This window comes from Geospiza fortis, unplaced genomic scaffold (genome assembly GCF_000277835.1).
Source record: "Geospiza fortis unplaced genomic scaffold, GeoFor_1.0 scaffold78, whole genome shotgun sequence".
NCBI classification, from domain to species: Eukaryota; Metazoa; Chordata; class Aves; order Passeriformes; family Thraupidae; genus Geospiza; species Geospiza fortis.
This window is the reverse complement of record NW_005054339.1, coordinates 2,686,500-2,707,778: the sequence shown is the minus strand read 5'-3', so window position 1 is coordinate 2,707,778 and position 21,279 is coordinate 2,686,500. Positions and strand designations below refer to the sequence as shown.

General features: G+C 45.7%; 1 protein-coding gene across 2 annotated transcripts in view; it reads left to right on the top strand.

Moving 5' to 3' along the window:
* Window positions 1–11,480, top strand: part of POC1A (POC1 centriolar protein A) — a 42,851-nt gene extending 31,371 nt beyond the window's left edge. For both annotated transcript variants that reach the window (XM_031058168.1, XM_031058167.1), the window contains exon 10: window positions 11,196–11,480. In XM_031058168.1, coding sequence (XP_030914028.1) covers window positions 11,196–11,294 — 99 coding nt within the window. In that variant the 3' untranslated portion in view covers window positions 11,295–11,480. The remainder of the gene's footprint in view (window positions 1–11,195) is intronic.
* The last annotated feature ends 9,799 nt before the right edge of the window (window positions 11,481–21,279 follow it).

The window sequence follows — 21,279 nt, the reverse complement described above, 5'->3', positions numbered from 1 at the left end:
AAACAGTTCTTTCTTGGAGTCAATAAGCAATGTTTGAAGAGAACCAGCCATGAATGGTGATCATCACAGAATGTGTTTACTTAATAAGAATTTGGGGATAGAAGTGTTTTTGATTACCTAAACTGCTCATTGTGGAGAAATACTGTTTCTGGTGGGCTGGACCTGAATTTCATTGTGTTTTTTTGAGGTATGTGAGAAGCAGGGAAGAAAGTATGGAATGGCAAACATCTCCTGTAGCTGAGACTATGGTGGTAGGATGGAAAAATCTGTTGGGAGGGTTTTTCTGTGAGTTTAAATACTGTTTCTGAGGAAGAACAAGTTGGTCTTAAACTCTTGGTGTTGAACATACTGATTAGTAGTCTGAGTTAGCTCTCTGCTCTTGAGAGAGTTAACTTGTCAAAGTACTTGTCAAAGAGTGTAAGATGATGGGTTGGAGGGCCCATCAGGAGATTGAAGGCTGTTTCAGGGATTTAAAACATGCCACAACTACAAGCAGCCTAAAATAGTGTAGGATGAAACCCAAAAGGTATTTAAGTTCACTTGGCAGAAATGCAAAAAAGCACTTTTGCTGTGATCTTTAAAACGCTGAACACTGGAGGAGGGGAGGGAAATCTTGTGTGACACTGGGCCCTCAAAGTTATAAGTAAAAAGCAACCCAATGTATACACAAAATATTTTAATACTGTTTTTACGTCTCCCTAGTAAGCTTGGAATGTGATTGTTATCTTTCATTACATTAATCACATCCACATTTCTGATGATGGATGTGTAATGGCTCCTTTTCAACTTCATAGGTGTTTAGAGGAGGCAAATATTGCAGTAAACAGTACGTGTGGGATTTAACCTAAATATAAGCAATGCAAATATCTCTGTCGAAGATATTGTGTAACTGTAGAAAATTCTAAATGTTGTTTTAAACCTAGCAGAAAGAGAAATTGAGATCAGTGGGGGAGGAATAAATTAGTAAGTTATAGGATAAAATTGGAAATAGCCCTGAAATAGTAAAAAACCAAAAAGCTGCCTTGAGTAACTGTGTTCTTCAACCTTTTACCTTTTTTGTAGCATTTTTACCATCTTTGAAGCACTTAATTTCCCATTGGTTCTACTCTGTGTTTGTTGTATTTAACACCATTTTAATGCATTTGTACAGGTAGATGTTCCTGACATGCTGCTCTCATGCCAAGGTTTTGATATGTAGCAGTGACACAAACTGACACCAAAGAAACTTTAGCAAATGAGCCTGGAAGAATTCCTCATTCCTGGACTAAGGCAGAAAAAAGGCAGCTCAGAGAGGAGGGATGTGGGCAGTAGCAAGGCAGATGTGGAGGGCACTGGCTTGCATGTCTGAACTTTGGCTTTTCCAACTTGGGCTGGTAGGAGAAGGGAGTGCAGCTCCAGCAGAGCCACTGTTACCCCTCTTTGATGCAGTTGGATGTGCTCTGGTTGGAGCTGTGGTGTGCAGAGATCCAAGGGAACTGGAAGCAGTTCTGGTGGTGTGGGGCTGGTTGTCTTTCCAAGGCATTTCTGCCAAAGCACAAATGGGTGCTGCTCCCTGCAGGCACCAGATTCAAACCAACATGTGTGTGTGTCAGCTTTGGGCCTGCTGGCTTCTTGTGAAAGGAGGACACCACTGCTTCTTCAAAGCAACAGAAAGCTTTCATAAACAACACTTAACAAGTGTCACTATTTCCTCTTCTTGGAGAGGGGCTGAAGATGCTCCTAGTGCTCTGTTAAAATCATAGTTCCTGAGTATTGTGTGTTTCAGGAGAACTCTGAGGGCATAAGCAGGGCCATCCAGTTGAAGAGAAAGAGCATGATTTCCAGAAATTATAATAGCCATCCATGGGCTTCTCAGGAATTTAATCTGTTAGCTCCATGGGAGCTTGGATTAATTTCTGATGTGGTACCTTGAGTTCCTGTCTTCATTGTTGTTGTAGATGGAAAGTACTGGTGGGGGAAGGTTAAAGTTGTGATAAACTACTTGGGGAAATTATGCAGATCTAAGCCCAATTTATTTTCCTAATTTTTTTTCTGTAGCTATCATTTCAAGGTTTAAACCTGGTATCATGTAGAAGTGGGAAGGAGAGAAAATAGTTCCAATTTCTGCTGAAAGAGGTGATAGTAAGACATCAGCTGTGGGCTGTCATCCCTTGCCAGCACATAGCTGTGTTGTGAGCTGCACACTTGAAGCTGCATCACCAATTATTAGTACCTTCCCTCTGCTGGCAGTAGATTTCCAGATGAAATGAGGTGTCATGTGCTTTGATTGAGTGAGATTGTTTTTGTTCAATTCAGAGGTCTCTTCCAGCCAGTCACCAATCACTGAGGCTGTGGAGGTGTTGTGCCCTGCACAGGAGGATACACTGAAGCAGACTTGCTCTTTCAGCTGGGCACTTGAGTTCTTATCAGAGAGAGATGCATCAAAAGAATCCAGTGGCTGTTGTGTATCACAACTAGCAGTAACCATGAGAGTGAATAGAAGCTTTGCTAAGCTTCATTCTGATGTTGTTGATATGATTCTTTAAAGTTTTGGCAACTTTCTTGCAACTGGTCTTTAATTCAATGAAACCTTTTTTTCCTCCTCCACCCCAAAGCTCCGTCAGGATCTCTTTCATTTTACTTGTAAGAAATTGGGCTAATGTGACCTGACAGGGTCTTCATATTTTTTCCCTAAGCCGTTTGTGTTTGGCCTTACGTGGCTCTTTTTCAGGAGAGTGGCATATGCTTAATAATTCTGCTGCCTTGAAGAGTGAAGTTGAGACCTGGACATAAGCCAGTTGTTCCCAGTAGTTTTGGATTACTTAGATGCCCTGGTTCCCCTCTGTAGGAAAGCAAAGGAATGAAGAGGATGAGAATAATAAATATATGATACTGATGCTTTGCTCCTCCTTTTCCTACAGCTTATTCTCTTGTCAGTGTCTCAGTGTTTAAAAATCCTCTACTGGCATTTCAGAGATGTGCAAAAGATGGAAATGCAAACTGTTCATCAATTTATTTATTTTTATTGAGGACTGGATCTCAGTATCTCAGTGCCTGTATGAAGAGTTGGGGTGAATATTTAAGTTTAAGGGGAGAATAAGGTGATTTTCTCTCTTGGATAACCTGGCACAGAAACGTGTATTTTGGCTGAAACAAAAATGTAGCAGATATCAAAGATTTGCTTGGTTCAGGTGCATTTCCTGCATTTACAGCTGAGCTGCCCTTCTGAAAAGATCATCTGTGAGTAACTGTCTTGGCTGCATTTGCAGTGATCATCTTCAAACAGTTTAATGTACTCTTGTCCTCACTCCAAACACCTCCAGCTGTTGTGTTTGCTCTGTTCATCTGTGGGCAGCAGGCACTGAGGCAAAAGCTGCTGGTTTTATGTGGGAAGGAAGATGTCTTCTCCAAAAGAAGAGTTCAGAACCAGGTTAGCATAAAAATTCACAAATAGCTGCGATAATCCACCCACAGGAAATGGCTTTATATGCTTCCCCAAACTAATCTTGCATTGAAGCTGGGAGAAAACAACACAGTGAAATGGAGAAGACTTGATAAATCTGTAAAATAATCCAAAGCCTGAATTGAAGGACAATCTAGCTCATGTGAGATTAAAGGATTATTTCACTCCAGAAAAGATTGCAGGCGGAGAAAGAATTTTTCTAAATTTTTTTTTTTGCATAAAAAAAGACTTGGACACAAGTAAGTTGCTTTTTAATTAAAGCTGGAAATGTTTGTGTGTCCAGTGCTTAGTAATGAAAGTGAGTAAAATCAAATTTTTACTCCTTTTTTGAGGTGCAATCTCAAGTCTGTGTTGGTGAGGGAATGAATGTGGTCTCTTTTGAGAGGCACTGAATGTAAATTAGTAAAATATATGCTTTATGACTTCAAGTAGTTTCAAGGCAAGAAGAAATATTTGACAGTGGTGGAGAGATCATGTCCCAAGTGCTTCTACCTTTGCTGTGCACAAATATCTTGGTTTCTGTGGTGCTCTCAAGACCTGAACACCAGTGGACCCAATATACAGGAAAAAACTGCAAGTAATTTTTACTCCAAGAGAAATAGTTTGAAATCTGAAGCACTAATAAAAAAGTTCTTATCTGAAAATCTGTGGAGTGTCAGATGAGCTTGTTTTTTATATCTGAATTTAAAAGACATAGAGGCTATTTCTTATGAATCAGACCCATCTCTTTGAGATTCAGTAGCTTTGATCTCTCACTCAAAACAAATTAAGTACCCTGGTTATTGCCAGTCCTCTGTGTCATTCAGCAGAGCAATGTTTCTTTTCCCCCTGAAATTTACTTCCAAAATATGCTTTTTATAAAATCTTGATGCAAATACATTTTTCTTCTTTCTAAGATTGCTTAAATTAAATGTTCTCTGAGGGATGTTGCTGTGTTAGCAGGACACCCTCTGAAGGCTGGCTCTTCAGAAGTGCTGATCCTCTCTCCCTGGATGTTCACAGGACCTTCGTCTTCCATTTTCCTTCAATGGGAAGGAATATTAAACACCTCCCACAATTTGTTTTCACAAGCAGACTTTGAAGATTAATATAAGTTGTTATTCAGTTATTGGATACCAGCAGCTGAGTTCATTTAGGTGAGTGATTTGCATCCTCTCAGAGGCTGGGGACGGATATGGGAAGGCTTTGAAGTCTTTGTGGTTGGGGAAGACCTCTGGTCATTCAGGGTTCTAACCTCTGTACTGTGCAGTTGCTGTCATGGTGCATGTTTGGACATTTTGTTGTAGCTCATTCTGACTGGCTGTGTTTTTTTGTGAAACTGGGAATTTCCTGACTCCTTTTGCTGTGCTGGCCCAGCCCCAGAGGTCTGGAAGCTCTGCAGCAAGGAAGCTGCACTGAAGCCATCAGCCATTCCCTTGTAGAAACGTGCAGGATGTGAGGCAAGTGCCATCAGTTTAGCTTTGGCTGATCAGCTGTCAAGACTAAAGCAACAGCAACATGTGATGAAACATTTCTACTCAGAGGGCTGTAAATGGAAAGACTCAGTTGCAAGGGGCTTGTGTGCCTTGTGTCTCCACCCTGTGTGGATGAAACTGGCAGAGCCTGTGGTTCGTTTTTGTAGCTAGGATTGATTTAATACAAAAGACAAACTTTTCTGTACCCCAGGGTCCCTTTGGTCACTGTGATAGTGGTACTGATCATGCTGCTTGCACTGGCAAATACTGGATGGTACTGGAATTTTTGTGTATGCTTGTGTGGTTTTCCTCCTGTAAAAAGCACAGTGAGCGCTGCAAGTGATCACTTGTTGCTGTACTGAATACCACTGGAGGAGATTTGTGCATTGCACCAAAGTTGGTCCTATAATTTAGTGAAAGGGTTGGTAAACTGTAATTCAGGTAATTCTGCAGAAAGTGAGGTGTGCTGGGAGGTGGAAGGAGAGGTGGCAGCTGAGAATGATAGAATGGTTTGTTTGGAAGGGACCTTAAAGTTCATCTAGTTCCAACCCTGCTGCCAGGTCAGGTTGCTCCCAGCCCCATCCAGCCTGGCCTTGAACACTGCCAGGGATGGGGCAGCCACAGCTTCCCTGGCCAGCCTGGGCCTCACCACCCTCATTTTAATTCTAAGGGGAGGGTAGCTGAGCACTGGCTTTGAGTTTTCTTAGTAACCATTTCCTTCTTGTAGTGCTTCAGGCAGCTAAACAGAAAAAATTCTTTACTTTTCAAGTGTCCTCAGTAATGGATGTCTGAATGGTGGATGAAGAGAGCTGGTGGGGTTATGAACTCTCATGCCCTGCACTAGAGAGCAGACAGGGAGGTTGTTTAGCAGCACAACTTGAGCAGATCCTGATCTGGCCAGGCTAGTGCTGGCATTTGTCCTTCTGCAGGCATTGTCCTGTATTCCTAATGCAGGTGACTCTACAGTGAACCTTGGATGGATGTGCAAAACCTGCACTGAGGGCTCTGTGGGACTTCCTCACTCAAATCTGTGCAGCAGCACTGACCAAGATGTTCCTGTCCAGCCACATTGGAGCTAAGTGTGTTCTAGGGATAATAATAAAAGTTTGTAGAATTGAAGCAAGTAACAAAGTAAACGTAGGAAAATTCATGGTGTTGAACTAGAGAATGGGATAGTGCTGACTCTTCACTCACTAATTCAGCCTGGTGTTAAACAGTCTATGCAAATAGGCTTTGTGAGAGTTCACATTAGAGTTTGCCTTCAAAGCCATTCAGATGGTGAGGGGCTACAGACCTGATTTTAAATGTTTGGGGTAGCACATCTTGTTTTAGTCTGAGCACATGAGGAGCTGCCATTTCTGTTAGAAATAACCCACATTTTATTTTAAACCAAAACCCGCTCTGAGGTTAAGGCTTTGACCACTGGAGTAAGGCTGGTCCTTGCAGGCATTTGTTTGCTACATAAAGTGTTAATTCTGTGGAAGCTTCATGCCTTGTTCTGCTGTGAGATGAGATTTACCTCCTCACTCAGTCTGAACTGCCAGCTCTTCTGAGAATGCTTCAGAGGTGCAGAAGGTGTAGCTGACTTGGGTGCCATCTCAAAGCTGTTAAATTCCAATTTGCACATGAGAGCAGCCCAGCTCTCTTTAGGTGTGCTTGGTAAGAGCAGGGATCTGCTCTGGGGGTCCAAGTGCAGCTGCTGAGGTGAGGGGCACTGGCTGCATGTTGGGGCAAAGCCCAGCATGGGATGGGAGGAGGAGGAGCTGTTCTTGCCAGACAGGTTCGTGCTTGGACTCTCTGCATAAGTTCTCCCATGAGCCTTTCAATCTTGCAGCTGCAGTTTGGAGTTGTAAACTGTGATTAGTGGTGGGAGTTAAGGTTTTTTTTCTCCTGTAAAAGGTAGGTAGGGCTATCCCAGTGCAAACCCTTCCCATGTAGTTTGTTTCACTCATTGCATTAGTTTAGAGAAAGGGCTCCCAAGCTTAATTTACCTCACTGCCCCTTGGATACTAAGGCAGCATTTTTATGATGCAGGTCACATGTTTGGGAGTAAAGTGGGCTCTGAAATTGCTAATTTTAGGGAAAATCACCTGAAGTTGCAGCAGGGCATCTTTGAGAACACACTGCACTGGCCATGCTTGTTACAGAGGGCAGAGCTCTCTAACCTGCAACTCCAGGTCAAGTATGACAAATCCTATTCTGTAAATCTATGGGCAATCTGTAGTTTTCAATGGACCTTTTAAAAACCATCAATGCCTACGTTCTGCCTTGTTACCCACGCAGTGGAGTGGAGAAAGTGTGGGTGCAGAAACTTACAAACTTCTGCATTTGTTGTGTGCTTATTGTGGGTGATTTTTTTCTTTATAAATTGAAAAGAAAAAGCTGTCTTCATAAATTAACATGTCAGATAGGGAAGAAAAATCTGAAGAGGCAGAAGTAATGTTTTTTCTTTGAGCTGTTTGATATGTTAGTGCTCTGCAAAATGTTTTAGCATATGCTTAGAAAAAACAGTGGAGCAAACTTTTAAGGATCTTTTTAAGTAAAGCTAGAAAACTACTTCTGCTTCCTTTGAGATGACTGGAGAGAGGGATTTTCTGCTATGGAGAAACAGGAATAGAAGTGCAAGTGTCCTATTTTTCCTGCACAGAGCCAAGAACACATCTGTGGTGCAGCCACTGTGCAGGATCATATCCCTTGTAGGTTCAGCCAAGCTGCTGTTACTTTTCTGAGGAGCTGCTGTGTCCCTGCTTTTTTGAGGGGGGTTCCCTGATTACTGGTGATCAGTCAGGCAGTTCTGTCCCCTGTGCTATTCCATGGCTAATTCAGAGCCACTGTGGCTGCATACTGGAAAGGCCCTTTGGCCTTGCAGAGAGTGTCCCTGAGCAGGCTGAGCTGAGCATTAGTTATTCCATTAGTTATTCCTTGCCTGCCTTGCCCCCAGCTGCAGGCTGAGTCCTGCTGTAGCCCATCTGGCTGGCTGGATCTCTCCTGCCAGGGGCTCCTCTGCTGCTCCAGAGCCTTGCTGGTGACCTCTGCTCCCTGGCTCTGGACTCCTGTTCAGGTTTCCTTCGATGCTGGTGGAACTGGTTTCTTTTGGCATTCAGTTAGCACCTGGTTCCCTTTATCTGTCCAGCTCAAAAGCCCCTCCAGGGCTGCTGCAGAAGCTTCAGCCCTAAGGCCTGTGGCTTTTGAGCTGTCTCTGCTGCTTAATCAAACATGTTTAGGAGGGGCTAAGGAAAAGATACCATGAGAGCATCTTGGAACAGTGTCCCAAATCACTGTTATTTGGCTTGTAAAATAACATGGAGGAATGGCATGAGGGGCTTGTCATCAGGTAAGCAAGCATGACTACTGGGGGCCTCAGTTCAGGTGTCCTGGGGGAGGATGGGAGTGAATATTCCCCAGAATTTTTAACTAAATTGGAGGCAACTTTTTATTTATCCATAGCTTCTCATTAATGTTTCCAAAGAGAAGTTTGGTTTTTTTTTCAATGTTGAGTCTGTGAAGATAAATGAAGACAAATGTTGCCAGAAATGTTGGTAGAAATGATTTAAGTTTTTTGTGAAAAATTCTTGTATTCTGTTCTGGTGCCCATAGTAATGCTCAGTATATTACTGCTATGTCAAAAATACTTCTTAAAAAATAAATAACTTGGTCTTTTTTTTCTTGTTTAAGCCTAAGCTGTTGTCCTTCTGCCAATTTGAGCCAGGACTTCAATAAATTATCCAGCATTTACTCCCTGGTGCGTAATGGAGACATGTACTGAATTCCTGACACACCAGGAAGCGCAGATCCTGCCACAGAGTGCAAACTGGGCTCTGGTGAATCCTCACTGGGTCTGGCTAACGGTGTTCTCCTCCTTGGCTTAACTGCTGCTTGGTTATCTTTGAGAGGCCACAGCAAAAGCATGCAGGAGTTGAATGGGTGCAGTTTCATTTGCCTCCTGAGAATGACTTGCTTTATAAATAGCAGCATGGAAATATTGTAAAACTTTCAGCTGCTAATAAAAAAGCTTTTCTGTGCAAGTTGCAATATAGCGCTTAGAGCAGCTGGGCAGTATTTGTGCTTTCCCTTACCTTCCTAGGATATCAGATGCCCTCTCTAATTATATTCATCATATATTCAAGTCTAAATGGACTAGAGTCATTGATTCCTACTTTGGTCTTCCTGAATTTAATTTCTGACTGCTACTTTTCCACTTTTAGTTTCCAAAAAATACTTACTGCAAGTTTCTGCTTATACTTACGTGCAATTTCCATTCCAATAAACATTTTCCTTACAGCTTTCTCACAAATTCAACACTTTGTGAAAGCTGCTTTACTTGTGTCTCATGGTACTGTGTGTAACAGCTCTTAACTCCTATTGACAGGATCATGGTGGCAGTAAATCATGGAACAGAGGAACCACGAGTGATCTGGGCATTGCTTCTGGCAGGGCAGTGTGACAGGGCCTTTAATTCAGCCGATTATCTTTCTAAAGGAAATTTGATGCAATGTTTCATTCTCTCTCTTTTTATTGGAGTGTTGAGTTACTAGTTCATGTTTTAGATGGAAAAGCCAGGATCCCTACTGGTTTTCATTCTCTGTCTGGTTGCTTAAAGGACAAGATCTTTGCTGTAAACCCTCAGTAGACACTTGGCCTGCTGTGTTCTGCCCTTAGTAGCTTTGTCCTGGTCTCCAAGACAGTCACTATGCAATGGCATGGCTGGATGTGGAAAAGATTAAGTCTTCTCTCCTTTGAATAGAAGGGAGGGCTCCTGCTGGCTCTGGGGCACCTGGATGTTACCTGCTGGCTCCACAATGTTCCTTCTGGTTCTCTGTGTACTTCAGTTCCTGTGCCTCTAAGGGATGGAAGTAGAGGAGGAAAAAACTTGAATGCAGCTGGTGCTGTAGCCTATGGAATATTTGGGCAATGCAGGGTTTATTCTTTCAGGTGAAGCTTTCTACAGCTGCAGCAGAGCTCTTCTGCCTTGTCACAGGTCAGAAATAAGAAATATATTAGAAATAAGCTTTGAACTGTGTTTAGGGAGGAGAAAAAGGACAACCTCAAGCCCTTCCTGACTTCCTTGATACAATCTTGCAAGATGGCTTTGCCTTATGCCTGCTGTTGCTTTTACTATGTCTGTTTTCTCTTCTCCCCCACGACTTGTCTCATTCCCCAAATCATTTTACAGCAGACTTTTCTTAGTCTCAAGTGGCCTTAGCCAAGCTATTTCCTCTCTTTGTGCTTTCGTTTCCCCAGCTGTAAAATGGGGATAATGAGACCTGCTTGCTTTTGTCAGGCACTTAGAGATGTGCTTACGAAATGTGCTATTAAAAGGCTTTCTATGTATAACTGCTATACAAACAGCGGTTGTCCAAGTTTATTTGAATTACTTTATTAAAGTCCAAGGTTCTGAGCATCCTTTGTTTTTAGCAGAGGATGTTGTTTATGCAGTAAAAATGCCCGAAATGTGAAGCTATCGATCGTTGCCGATAAGTTTATGGATATTAAAGCATTAAATCATCACCACCCATTATCAGCCATTCTGGTGTCTCTGGAAGCTGAAAGTGGTTGTGCATAGCTGGGGCCCTTGATTATCTTGGAGTGATCAATAAAAGGTTTTCAGCAGAAGCTTTTATTGACACGTGGTTAAAATGTTCTTCCTGTGCATCCTGTACATGATGACTTCAGCTTGAGGAGAAAGAGAGCAATCCTTTGCAGGGTAAGTGGATTACACAAAGAAATGTAGGCATTATGTTGAGGAAGATATTGCCACTTTTGGAGTGGAGTTTTTCCCCTCCATCTCCTGCTGCATTGTCTTGGGCTGGGAAGGTTTTCTTGCCTGTCATGGTGCTTGTCCAGCAAGTTTTGAGTGTTTTAATTACAGCAGACCCATGGTGTTGAGGGAAGGGAGGAAATGGTTGGAAGCAAAGAGATAAAATCAGAGCCATAACTGAGTAAAATTGTTTCAAATTTGTATCTCGTTAGCAGAAGTGTGTCTGGTGGCTCTCCAGTGTCTGGTGCCTCATGAACCTGTCCAGGAAAGGAAATGCAGAGCCCAGTCTGAAAGCACCAGTGCTGAAATGGGTGCTTGGTGTTGTCTGCAGGAGGGCTTTGTGCCCACTGTCTGCTATTGCTCCTCTCTGAAGTCATGCAGGCCTCTGCCCTCCTGGAATACTGACGCTGGAGTTGCAGGCTAGAAATACCTCCAAATATTCCTGTGAATTTAGGATTTTATTGGGCACATTTTATTGAGAGTGCAGTGTGCAGTGTGTCTTTGTCAATAGCTCAACAGCAGCTTTTACTTTGTTTTGCAGACAGTTTCCATCCTGGAGCAGAGGCTGACACTCACTGAAGACAAGCTGAAGGAATGTCTTGAGACTCAGCAGAAGATCATTCAGAACAAAACAAACTGATTTCCTGAGATCAGACAGGAGCTGAAGGAATTGGGAGGTTTGAGGTTGTTTGTGTTCCTAACAGACTGTGTGTGACTTGCTTTAACAATTTGGAGCACAATCTCTTTTTCAATTGGAATGTATAGTTACTGTATCTGTAAATAGGTTTGTTACTTCACTAAAATAAAAGCAATATTTTATTCGTAAGTGTGGGTAACAATTGTGATCTCTTGTGCTTTCCAGAAGTCCAGCAGCCAGCATGTGGACTGAGTACTAACCAGGAAGGTCACATCTCTCCTGTCTCTGGTCCTACTAAGTTAAAGTGTGTAAGCACCTTGGAGTTGCCAGATGCCTGGCCCAGGCTGTACTAGGCCAGTTGCTGAGGCATGTGCTGCCTGAAGGTGAGAAGCAAAGTGCTCTCAGGATATTTGGGGCAGTGGTATCTGCTTTCACCTCTGCTCTAGAACCATATTGAGCTTTTACCTCTGGTCTAGAACCATATCAAGCAGGTGAGGTCCTGTGCAACTGGCACCTGGAAGAGTTTGTCTCAGCCAAGTCTCACACAACAAATCTGACACAGCAGCTGAGACTCTGGATGATATTTGTGCAGAGGTGATTAAATCTGACACGTTCAACCTGCTCCTGTGTGCAACAGAGGAAAAATGATTGAGACTGGAACAGAGGGCCCAGTGTGTCAGATGCAGGGTGATTTCCAAGGAGATTTTGCTTCATTTTTGCTTCTTAAATTAAAGACAGGGCAAAGGGACAGGAAGGGAACTAAACAGTGGAATGTTTTCTCCGTCATGGAACTCCCCTCTTCTCATACTGGACTGCCTTTAATTTTTGGTCATTTTGCAGATGTTTTCACAATTGAGTAACTCATCACTGGCACCTTCCTCCCCTCATCGCTTCTCCAGACTGTTTTGGGCCTTGAGCAGCTGTTCAGTGTGTAGCTGTACAAGAATTTGGACTTCTGGGAGATCCTGTCTGCAACACCTCTTCTGCTAACACATACTGGTGGTCTCCTTTATTGGAATAAACCCTGACCCACATTCCTGGAGAAACTTGAGCACCGCAGGGTTACCTTCCTCACCACTGTCTGTCTGAGCTCTGCAGACAGGGAGGCTGCCTCAGTCCCTGCCCTTAGTGGTACCTTGTGCCACCGGCACCTGCCAGCCCTGCACAGCTTCCAGGATCTCCATCTCCACATGTGTTGTGGCACTCTGGATGCTTGCCTGAGGACAGGCTGGCATCCTTACTTCACATGGGGTTTAGCTGGTTTTAAGGCCAGGCTGTGTGGTTTTGGCTTTGGGATGGTTTCTGGTGTTGCGCCTGTTTTTGTTGCAGGCCGTGTTGGCTGGGACAGTACCTTGATGGTGTTAAAACTTCTCATCCCACATGAGGGGAGCTGGTTGGTTTTCCTGCCAGCCACTAGGAAGCTTCTGGTCTCCTTCCCTCCTGGTCCTTAGTACATCTCTAAGAACCCCTTGCTGGCATGATCACAATATTTCACTCCTTCATTTGTGGGAGGCTGAGAGCTTTCTCATTTCCATGCTTGGTTGATGATGAGTTTCTCTCTGCTCTGCCACAGACTTTGTTTTCTGTTTCCAGGCTCTGAGTCTGATAAATCATTACTTTCCCTTAATGGAATCTATTCAGTGGTGATATTCTGTGCTCTTGCTCTAAGCTTTCAGTGGCTTTTTGCTGAGAGACTGACATCATTTTCATTGAAATGAGCTTGTGTGGTGATGCAGATGGGTGGGGAGGAGGGGACTCAAAGATGCTGTGGCCAATTTGCTGCTAGAAAAACAGCTGTTCCTGCCCTGATCTGCTGCCACTGAAACAATGACAAAAATCAGTTGCAAGAGCCTAAACTTTCAACTTGATCCTCAGTGTTGTGGACTGGCCTTTGAGTTTGGGGTGTGGAGAGGAAAATTGAAACATTCCTATATCAGTTTTTAAGCTCAGTTAGAGTGTGGTGCTAATAATGCCAGAGTTGTGGATTTGGTCCCTGTATGGGCCATTCACTTAATAGTTGGATTCAATAATCCTTGTGGGTTCCTTCCAACTCAGAATATTCTGTGATTTACTTTTAAAATAGCCTTTGCATCCTTTTACTATGTAGTTTCTAATGTCTTAGGGACACAGAAGCAACTGTATATAATATTTTAGAGAGGATGGCAGTACAATTGACACATTTCATGTGTGTCCAGATGTACCCACATTTGGGCACTTTTGATACAGATGCTTTTCCTTTTCAGATGTTCTGAGTGAATCCATTTGAAAGATGTGATTGTGCTTCTAAAGCAGGTTAAATGCTCAAGTGCTAATGACAAGTGAGATGTAGGGAGTTGTGTTTTAACCTCAGTTGGCAGCTAATCTCCACCCAGCCCCTCACTCACCCCAAGTGGGATGGGGAAGAGAATCAGAAGACCAAAGAACACTTGTGGATTGAGACAAAGACAGTTGATCAGGTAAAGCAAAATGTGGAATTCATTCTGCACTTCCAATGGACAGGCAGGTGTTCAGCCATCCCCAGGAGAGCAGGGCTCCATCACATGTAATGATGACTTGGGAGGACAAATGCCAGCACTGTGAATGCTCTCCCTTTCTCTCTCTTTCCCCAGCTTTATATGCTGACCATGATGCCACATGGTTGGAGTATCCCTTGGGTCAGCTGGGCTCAGCAGTCCTGGTTGTCCCCTCCCAACTCTGTCCCTCAGCCTCCTCTCTTGTGGTGGGGTGAGAAGCAGAAGAGGCCTTGGCTCTGTGTAAGCACTGCTGAGCAGCAACTAGAGCATCCCTGAATTATCAGCTCTGTTACCAGCACGAATCTGAAACAGCCCTATAGGAGCTACTGGGTAAAAACATAAACTCTATCCCAATCAAAAGCAGCAGATTGGGAAAATTGGCTTTTCTTCTTACCTTCTTGTTCCAGTTACCCCGGGTGGATGGGAGTGGGGAGTCAGGAGGAGAGGCAATCTTACAACTTCTATAGGATTTAGGAGGCAAGAAAAAGATTCTTGCCTGAGAGTATTATCTACCTTCTTTGTCCTAAATCTCAGCAACTTCATTTTCCCCCTTACAACCCTCCTACCTGGAATAGGATTTAAAATGTACCAGCACTTCTGAAGGCTGGCTATTGCTTGAGAGGCAGGCAAGGCTTGGAAACTACAAGACTGACATTTTAATCCTTGGGCTTAGATTGAACAACACCTTAAAAAAAAATCTTGAGGAGCCCAAATCCTGTTGCCTGTCTTGTTCTGAGGCTCCATGCTTTATCCACTAAGCACCACAGGTTTTCAGTGCTGGGGAGAGAGCAGCCTCTGGAGTGAGTTAAACCCACTTTTACACTCATGATCTTTTTTTTTAATGTAGGCACATCTGCAGTATCCCATTTGTGAAGCTGTTAACTCAGGGAGCAGTGGAGCAGCCAAGTGAGGAGGGAAGCCTGTGGCTTGTCCTTGGGCTGCCATGGCCCCTGCACTGCTCAAGGACAAATCCTGCCTTGCAAACCTCACGTGGTGAGCTCTGTGCAGGAGGAGCCCACGAAGAGTTAAGGATTTTGTTTTGGATCTCCAAGGCGCGGTGGAAGCCAAGTTCTTAAAAAAGTAGTTTAATTTGTTGCCATTACATTTGCCAGACATATGACCTCACTAAACTTTCAGCAAGGGTTCTTTGTGCTGAGATTGGCCCCTGGGGAGCCCGGTGCTGCTGCAAATGGCTTTTTGGCTGCTGTGAGCATGGAGCATGTTAAACGTAACCATGATCTGTGAAAAAGTAAGAATCCTCAAGCACTGCCCACTTTCCTTCCTGTCTGGGAGCTGGAGTTGGACAGATACAACAGCAGAGCTTTACTGAATAGGCAGAAACAGCAGAGCACTGTGGTTCTGACTCTCCTGGCCAGGAAATGCAATGGCCAGGAGCATCCTCTGCCCACAGGCTCGTCACTGGACATGGGTCCTGCCAGCTAACCAGGAAATAAAATCCAACTATGACCTAAGTAGCTGGGCTAAAACTAGCCAGCCTTGTGGTACAAATCACTTATTATATAACCTCTTTAAAGAGCTGCTTTTGAACGAAATGTTTTTTGAAACACGAGTGTGTAGGAGGGGAGGGAAGTGAATCGTTTTACAAAGTTTTGTCACTCTGATGTGAGGGCAGGACTGTGTTTCTTCTCTTGCTTTTAGAAATGGTTGGTTTGCAAGCGCTTCTCAAGTGGCAGGACCTGATCACTGGTAGTTTTGGGAAGGAAATAAGCTGGGAAAGAAGATTCTTGTATTGGTACTCCTCTGTGGATTTACCTGGATTTAGTGGGCTGTAGGAAGTTTTACGTGTGTCTCAGGGAAAGCTGGGATTTGTAGCTCTACAACAGAGCTGTCACTGCAGGCAGACATCACTCTTCAGTCCCCCTGTTCTTCTTGTCAGAGGAGATATCTATAAATTACTTCCTCTGTTGAGGTACAGGTTCCATGAAAGAAGAGCTTGTGAGAGATTTGAATGTGGGGTGTCAGTGAAAAGAGTGATGGGCTTGCAGGGCACAGGTCTCTGGCATCCCTTCTTTTCTCTCTGTCTCCTTGTAGCACAGCAGCCAGTGCTGCTGGTAAAGGTGTGCTGAGAGCCTTTGTGCTGCACTGCACAAGTGGTGGCTGTCACCTCAGGTGGAGTTTGAAGTTACCTGGTATCAATTCTGAGCAAAGGTGAGGGTACATGGTTAAACCAGCAAGGTGGGAGAGAGTGCTGTGGGGTGGTTTCTGGTGGGGGATGAGCATTGTGAGCACCTGGACATGTTCTGGCAGAGGGTCATTTTCTGCTTAGCTGCAGCTGAGACAGGCCAGGTGACCACTGCTCCAGGCCAGGAATTTGCCATCTGCAAGGAGGTCTTTCCCCAGTGACCACCTTTAGATTTCTTTGTACTCACTCCAGCCCTTCCTCCCTGATAATGCAATACAGCTGGAAACACACCACTCTGTTGTCACAAAAATGCTAGGCTTGAATCAGTGCCGTGACCCAGTGCCAAAAAGCTGTCACCCCTGTTCTCCCTTGCTGTTTCTGCTCCCTGCAGGCACCTTCCATGCAGCTCATAACTCACTGCTGCCTTCCAGAGATGAGGCAAGCTGAGGATACAGTGGTGCTCTGTGTGGCACAAGGATTTTTCTTCAAATTTCCAGTGGGGAATGCTACTGCAGCTGATCCTGGTTACTGCAAGAGCTTGTGGCTGTGTGGAGCATGTGCCACTGGTGGTAGCTGTTCTTGCAGCTGGTGACTGAAAGGGTTAAGCTAAGCAGCTGCCTGGATGGAGCTCCTGCTTCCCTCTGGGTGGCTGCTCCTGGCAGGGATTCCCTCCTCACGATTTCACAGTCAGAGCTGAGCTTTGGTGTGCTGCAGATCTTCCAAGTGCAGGAAGGACTTTGCCTGTTTCAGCTGAAATGAGCACCTTGAGCATGCTGGGCACCATGAGATCCTCCTGGCAGCATGGTATGGGCAGGGGATGAGGGGGCCATGGCTGTTCCCCTTGTGTGAGTCCCCTGTGCCACGTGTAGGTGCTGTAACAGCCACAAAGGCTCTGCCTGTCTCTGGTTACACCTGGTCCATGTGGTGACCAGGCTTAAGTGAGATGGTTTTCATCCTGTGACAGCCCAGGAATATCCTTTCCCTTTGTTCTTCTAGGCTGTAGTTACTTCAGAAGACACCATTCTTTTCATCCTGGGAGCAGTAGGTGTTGATTTCTGTGTCAGAAATCATCTTCTGATGCAGGCCTGTGGCTGGAAAAGTTTCTCATTACATGTTGGGATCGCTAGGCTGGGAGCTTTTCACAGGAGTTAGGGATGAAGATCCTGGCTTTTGGCACTTGTCCCCTGTGGGCACCAGTCAGTAGAACCAAGACAGAGGTAGCTGTGGTGTTGCAGAAACTGCTGAGTGCTCCTGGAGCGAGAAAGGCAGGCTTCAAGATCATGTTTGTGAAGCAAGATCTGCAAGGTGACCTGTTTGACTCTGGCCCTATCTATGTGCTGTTAAGTTAATTAACAAATAACTCTAATGCCACTTGATCTCCTGCTTAAAGATCAATGCTTGCCTGCTGGGCTATTTTTTCTTCGTACCTCCTGTTTGTTTCTTAAGGGAGAGATTATTTGACCTGTGTATTTGTGCGATCTGTTTCTTTCTTTTACTCTATTATTTATGAAATCAATAGGTTTTAAAAAGGAGCTCTTACCACAAAGTGTCTGGAGCAAGGTGTGCTGAGGAGAAGGTGAAACCTGCCTGCTGGCCAGCCTTTCCCATCAGCCTTTGCTGGAGAGAAGAGGAGCTCACCTGAGCACAAAGGGGTGGATTGTCCATGAAAACACCTTAACAGCAGCCCAGGTGATGGGGGCAGAAGCAGAAATTCTTGCCTGAATTCCTGCAGGTCACACAGTGAAGCAGGGCCAGAAATAAGGGTGGGCCATGACATTGGTGTTTTAAATTTGGCAGCCCAGGTGGGAGGTGGGGGGCATGGTCCACACTCTGTGCTGCAGAGGATGCTGAAGATTCTTGGGATACCTTTGAGAGGAGCTGTTGGTGGTGTTGAGCAGGCTCAGAGTGCTCTGGAGACATTGCAGTTGTGGTGAGGGAAAGAAACAAAGCTGATCAAGTTTCTGTGTCTGGTCCCTTTCCCCACCCTTTGATAGCAATGGGCCTGTTGTTTTCCCTGTTTCCTGTGCTCCCTCCCCATGGGTCAGCAGTGCATTTTGGAGGTTATGTTCTTTGCTGCAATTCCCCCAGTCTGCATCTCCTCACTGTGTGCTGCCTTCAGTGCCAGCTCTCACAGGAGAGGTGAAGATGAAAGAGAGCAGAGATAATTATATTTAATAGCATTGAAAATCGGTGTGGTGATTGAGGGGCTGTTTTCCTTCCTGCTCTCCCACCTATTGAAGTTGGGAGGCAGCTTTGAAATCTCACGTGGTCATTTGGGCAGCCCTGTACCAGGCTCCACTGTGGCACCAGAGGGGAGGGGAAAGCCAGGTGGCATCTGTGTTGTCTGGATTTTGCAGCCTAGCCCAGGTAGACAGGAAAGTCTTTTTCTCCCCTCACTTAAATAAAAAGCCCCTTTACCCCTTCTGTAAAGTGCCTCTGCCCTAGCCCCAGCGGGTTGGCTCACCTGCCTTTTGGATGCAAATACTTGCTAATTTACAAGTTGGGAAAGGAGCAGCAGAAAGCTAATGAAAAGTCAGCTGAAGTCCTCTTTCCTTAATCCACCCCAGCAGTTCACAGTCTGGATCAAAGAGCTGTGGGATCAGCTGCCACTCATCCTGCAACCAGCTGCTCTGGCCCTGTCCTGGGAGCCCAGGCTCTGGGAGAAGTTGCTGCAGGTGGAGAGGTGCCGAAATGCCAGATGATAAATCTCCAGCAGACACTGAAGGGTTTTCCCTGTCTTCGAGGCTGGCATGAAATGGATGCTGTGGTATCTCAGGTGTTCAGAGAGCTCAAGACTGAGTGAGTGACAAAGGGACTGTGACTCCCATGGTTGGAGCCAGTGTGTCTGTCTGTCTGTCTGTCTGTCTGTCTGTCTGTCTGTCTGTCTGTCTGTCTGTCTGTCTGTCTGTCTGTCTGCAGTGAGTGGCAAGGCAGTGTAGCCACCAAGCCCAGGGGCAAGAGCATGCTGTGGGATTGGCAGAAACCTCTTCAAAAGCATGCCTGTAATTCTTATCCCAGCATTTATTTAATGTCCTGGGACCCCTTCTTACCCTTCATCAGCTTCCCACCACCCTGCACCAAACGCTGCTCGCTGCAAGTGTCATCCCCCAGCCTCTGCAGCCAGAGTGCAGGATGTGGCAGTGAACCAAATTATTCCTGATGTGTGGCATACTTCCCTCTCCTGTGGCTACCTGTAACCTGCCTCCATCCTCCTGAAACCCCCCTGCCTGCACAGACCAGTGAGACTTTCCTTTCCTGCCCAACAGGGAGATGCTGGATCTGGCTCCCTCTCCTCCCCAGGTATTTCTGTTTTTTTATTTTTGTTTGCCTCTCCTTTCCTGTAGCCTCTCAAGAAGCCTGGCCTGACTGAGAACTGTGTGCACCGTGTTGCTCATCCCACCCTGGCAGTCATGGGCTTCTGCAGGCTCCACACCTGAGGTCCCCCAGTTGGTGGGTTTTGCAAAACCCCTTTCTAAAGGATTTCAGGGCCAGTCCTGTGAGAGACAGCACAGGGCTGGAAGGAAAAACATGTACCCCTTGTGTGTGCTGGTGTGTGTGAGTCAAACTACATCCTGGAGTCCTGGACAGTGCTGGGAACAGTCCTTTTCTCCAGCTGGTAATCCTTCCTGGAGCCCCACCACATCCCTGCTGGGAGGTTTCTCTGCTCTCCTGTCACATAGGTGGGATGTCTCGTAATGCCAGCATTGCACAGACATCCTTGGGATCTTTGCTGGAGACCTGTGAGGCAGGAGAGGCTGTACTCTGGCCACTCTTCATGGACAGGGATCCTGACTCACTGGGAGGTGGAGTGACTTGTTTCAGACCATGGCACTTGCCTGCAGGTGGTTGTGCTGTGGCCTCCAGCTGGGACATGGTGAGGCAGGTTTGGTTGAAGCTGGCTGTGGGTGCTGCTGGCAGTGGGAGTGTGGTGTGGCTGGAGCATCCAGATGTGGTGCCACAGCCTCAGCTGGCTTTTCAGCCTGTGTGGAGCTCAGCTTTGCAGCTGCAGTGGTTGAGCCAAGATCAGCACCTGTGTTTCTGTTTCTTTTGGCTGTCGTGTGGGACACTTGTGGCTTTGCCTACTGGAAGGCGCCCCAGAGTTTGGATGCTGGGTTGGGATGTGGTGTTGCAGCAAAAGTTTGGTTTGGCTCTGTCCTGTCCTGAGCTGGAGCTGGTGATTGACCCTGGAGACCTAGGCCTTTTTCTCCATAGATAGGGATAATATTGCTATGAAAGGGGTGGTGTGGGAGTCAAAGCTAAGTGGTACCAGAGTTGCTGATGAAAGACCTGCTGTTGTGGAAAGCAACAAGAAAACCCACTGTGGTGATGTTCTCCCCTCTGTTGTTTCAGTCTAGGAGATGGAAATGTCAGTCAAAACAGAGGCTGCTGAGGGTGAACCAGTCTCTTTGGAGATTGCAGAGCAGCATCCTAAAGACATGTCCTCACAGTTGCCTGTGTCCCTCACCTGTGTCTGTGCTTGGCTGAGGAAATAGCTCATGGCTGTGTTGAAATGTGTTTGGTTGGGTCACAGCCCAGGTGCAGAGCTCTGGGCGCTGTTTCATTTCCTGTGCATCTCATGGCTCATCTCTCGAGTGCTTTCTCAAGAGGCTTTCTTGTCTTCCACACCAAACCTCCTCCCTTGTCGACTCTTCACAGGATGGTTTCTACACTTGGATTTTGTGTCTTCTTCCTCTTTGTCTCCTGGGGGTTTCATGCCTGTTAGGCTCACTGGAGATCTCTGAGAAGGGAGGGATCCTTCTCTCCTTTTTTCTTCCCTGCAGACTGCATCTCTTGATAAAAGGCCCTTCTCCCTATTGTGTTGTGCTGAGTGACCAGTGTGTCCCTGCTTCAAGTCCATTTTCTTGGCTCACCCTGAATATGCTCAGAATTTGCTAATAGGATTTGCAGTTCCTGGCAACCACATCTTTTCTCAAGCATCAGGTGTGGAACAGACTATCACCACCACCACTTTGAGACTGGTTTCCCTGGTGGTGAGCTTCAGGTGCAAATCCCAAATTTAAGTTTTCCTTCCCAGCCTCTCACTGCTCTCCCATTGCTCTGATCAGCCAAGGCTGATGGGAATCTGCCCCTGCAAGCAGGATGCTGGGATGGGGGCAGGCAGCAGGGTCCTGTGCAGTGTGGCTCAGTGGCCTGGCTTGCAGAGTGCAAGAGGAAGCATCTCCTGTTGTCCAGCAAGTACCATACATGGTGTGCTCCTGATAACCACAGTGATATCCTGCAGTGTGAACTCACCTCTCAAACCTGGCCCAGGGAGCTTGTGCTGTGAGATGATGCTGGGTGGGATCTGCCCTGGCTGGTTGTGTTACACCTG